The sequence below is a fragment of the Pteropus alecto genome, unplaced genomic scaffold (genome assembly GCF_000325575.1).
Source record: "Pteropus alecto unplaced genomic scaffold, ASM32557v1 scaffold110, whole genome shotgun sequence".
Classification (NCBI taxonomy): Eukaryota; Metazoa; Chordata; class Mammalia; order Chiroptera; family Pteropodidae; genus Pteropus; species Pteropus alecto.
This window is the reverse complement of record NW_006431920.1, coordinates 9,948,155-9,948,648: the sequence shown is the minus strand read 5'-3', so window position 1 is coordinate 9,948,648 and position 494 is coordinate 9,948,155. Positions and strand designations below refer to the sequence as shown.

The window sequence follows — 494 nt, the reverse complement described above, 5'->3', positions numbered from 1 at the left end:
GCCGGCCGAACCTCTCTCCGCTGAAAGCTTTGCCCTCCAGCCAAAGTATCACGAACCCCGCTGCGGTCCCCGCCCAGCAAGTTCAAGACGCCGCGTCCCTAATCCGCGCCTAATCTGAGCTTTAGCCCGGCCCGCTAAATCCCACCCCCACGTGCCCGCCCATCTGGGAAAGCCCGGCCGGGTCTCAAACTCCGAGATCCCACGCTGGCCCGTGCGCGACCCACTTTCGGAACTGAAGCCCAGTTCTCCAGGGAATAACACACCCGCCCACCCCAGTCTCTCGCAGACACGCCTTTTCAACTCCAGGAAGGTCGGGTCACGCGGGGCTGGGCTTTCGGTTTCTCTTTGGGTCAGGCGCGGCCCCTACCTCAGCGTACTGCTGAGCTTGAGCTCGAGAGGCTCGAGGCCGGGTCTGAGATAGAAATTCGAGCGGGTCGGGCGGGGGCCACGTACCTGCATGGCCCCACGCTCGGGTTGGCGTTCACCCAGGCCCT

At 64.6% G+C, this 494-nt stretch overlaps 1 protein-coding gene across 3 annotated transcripts in view; it reads right to left on the bottom strand.

Annotated features, from left to right (window-relative positions):
• The window catches only part of DNPEP (aspartyl aminopeptidase), an 11,840-nt gene extending 11,346 nt beyond the window's left edge, over nucleotides 1-494 (bottom strand). The window contains exon 1 of one of the 3 annotated variants that reach the window (XM_015585458.2): nucleotides 368-494. Coding sequence is in view for 1 of the 3 variants with exons in the window: in XM_006906689.3 (XP_006906751.1) it covers nucleotides 454-459 (6 nt within the window). In the remaining 2 variants the exon portion in view is untranslated. Of the gene's footprint in view, nucleotides 1-263; nucleotides 288-367 lie in introns of those variants that run through there. The other 2 variants (XM_006906689.3, XM_025043319.1) reach the window with 2 other exon arrangements.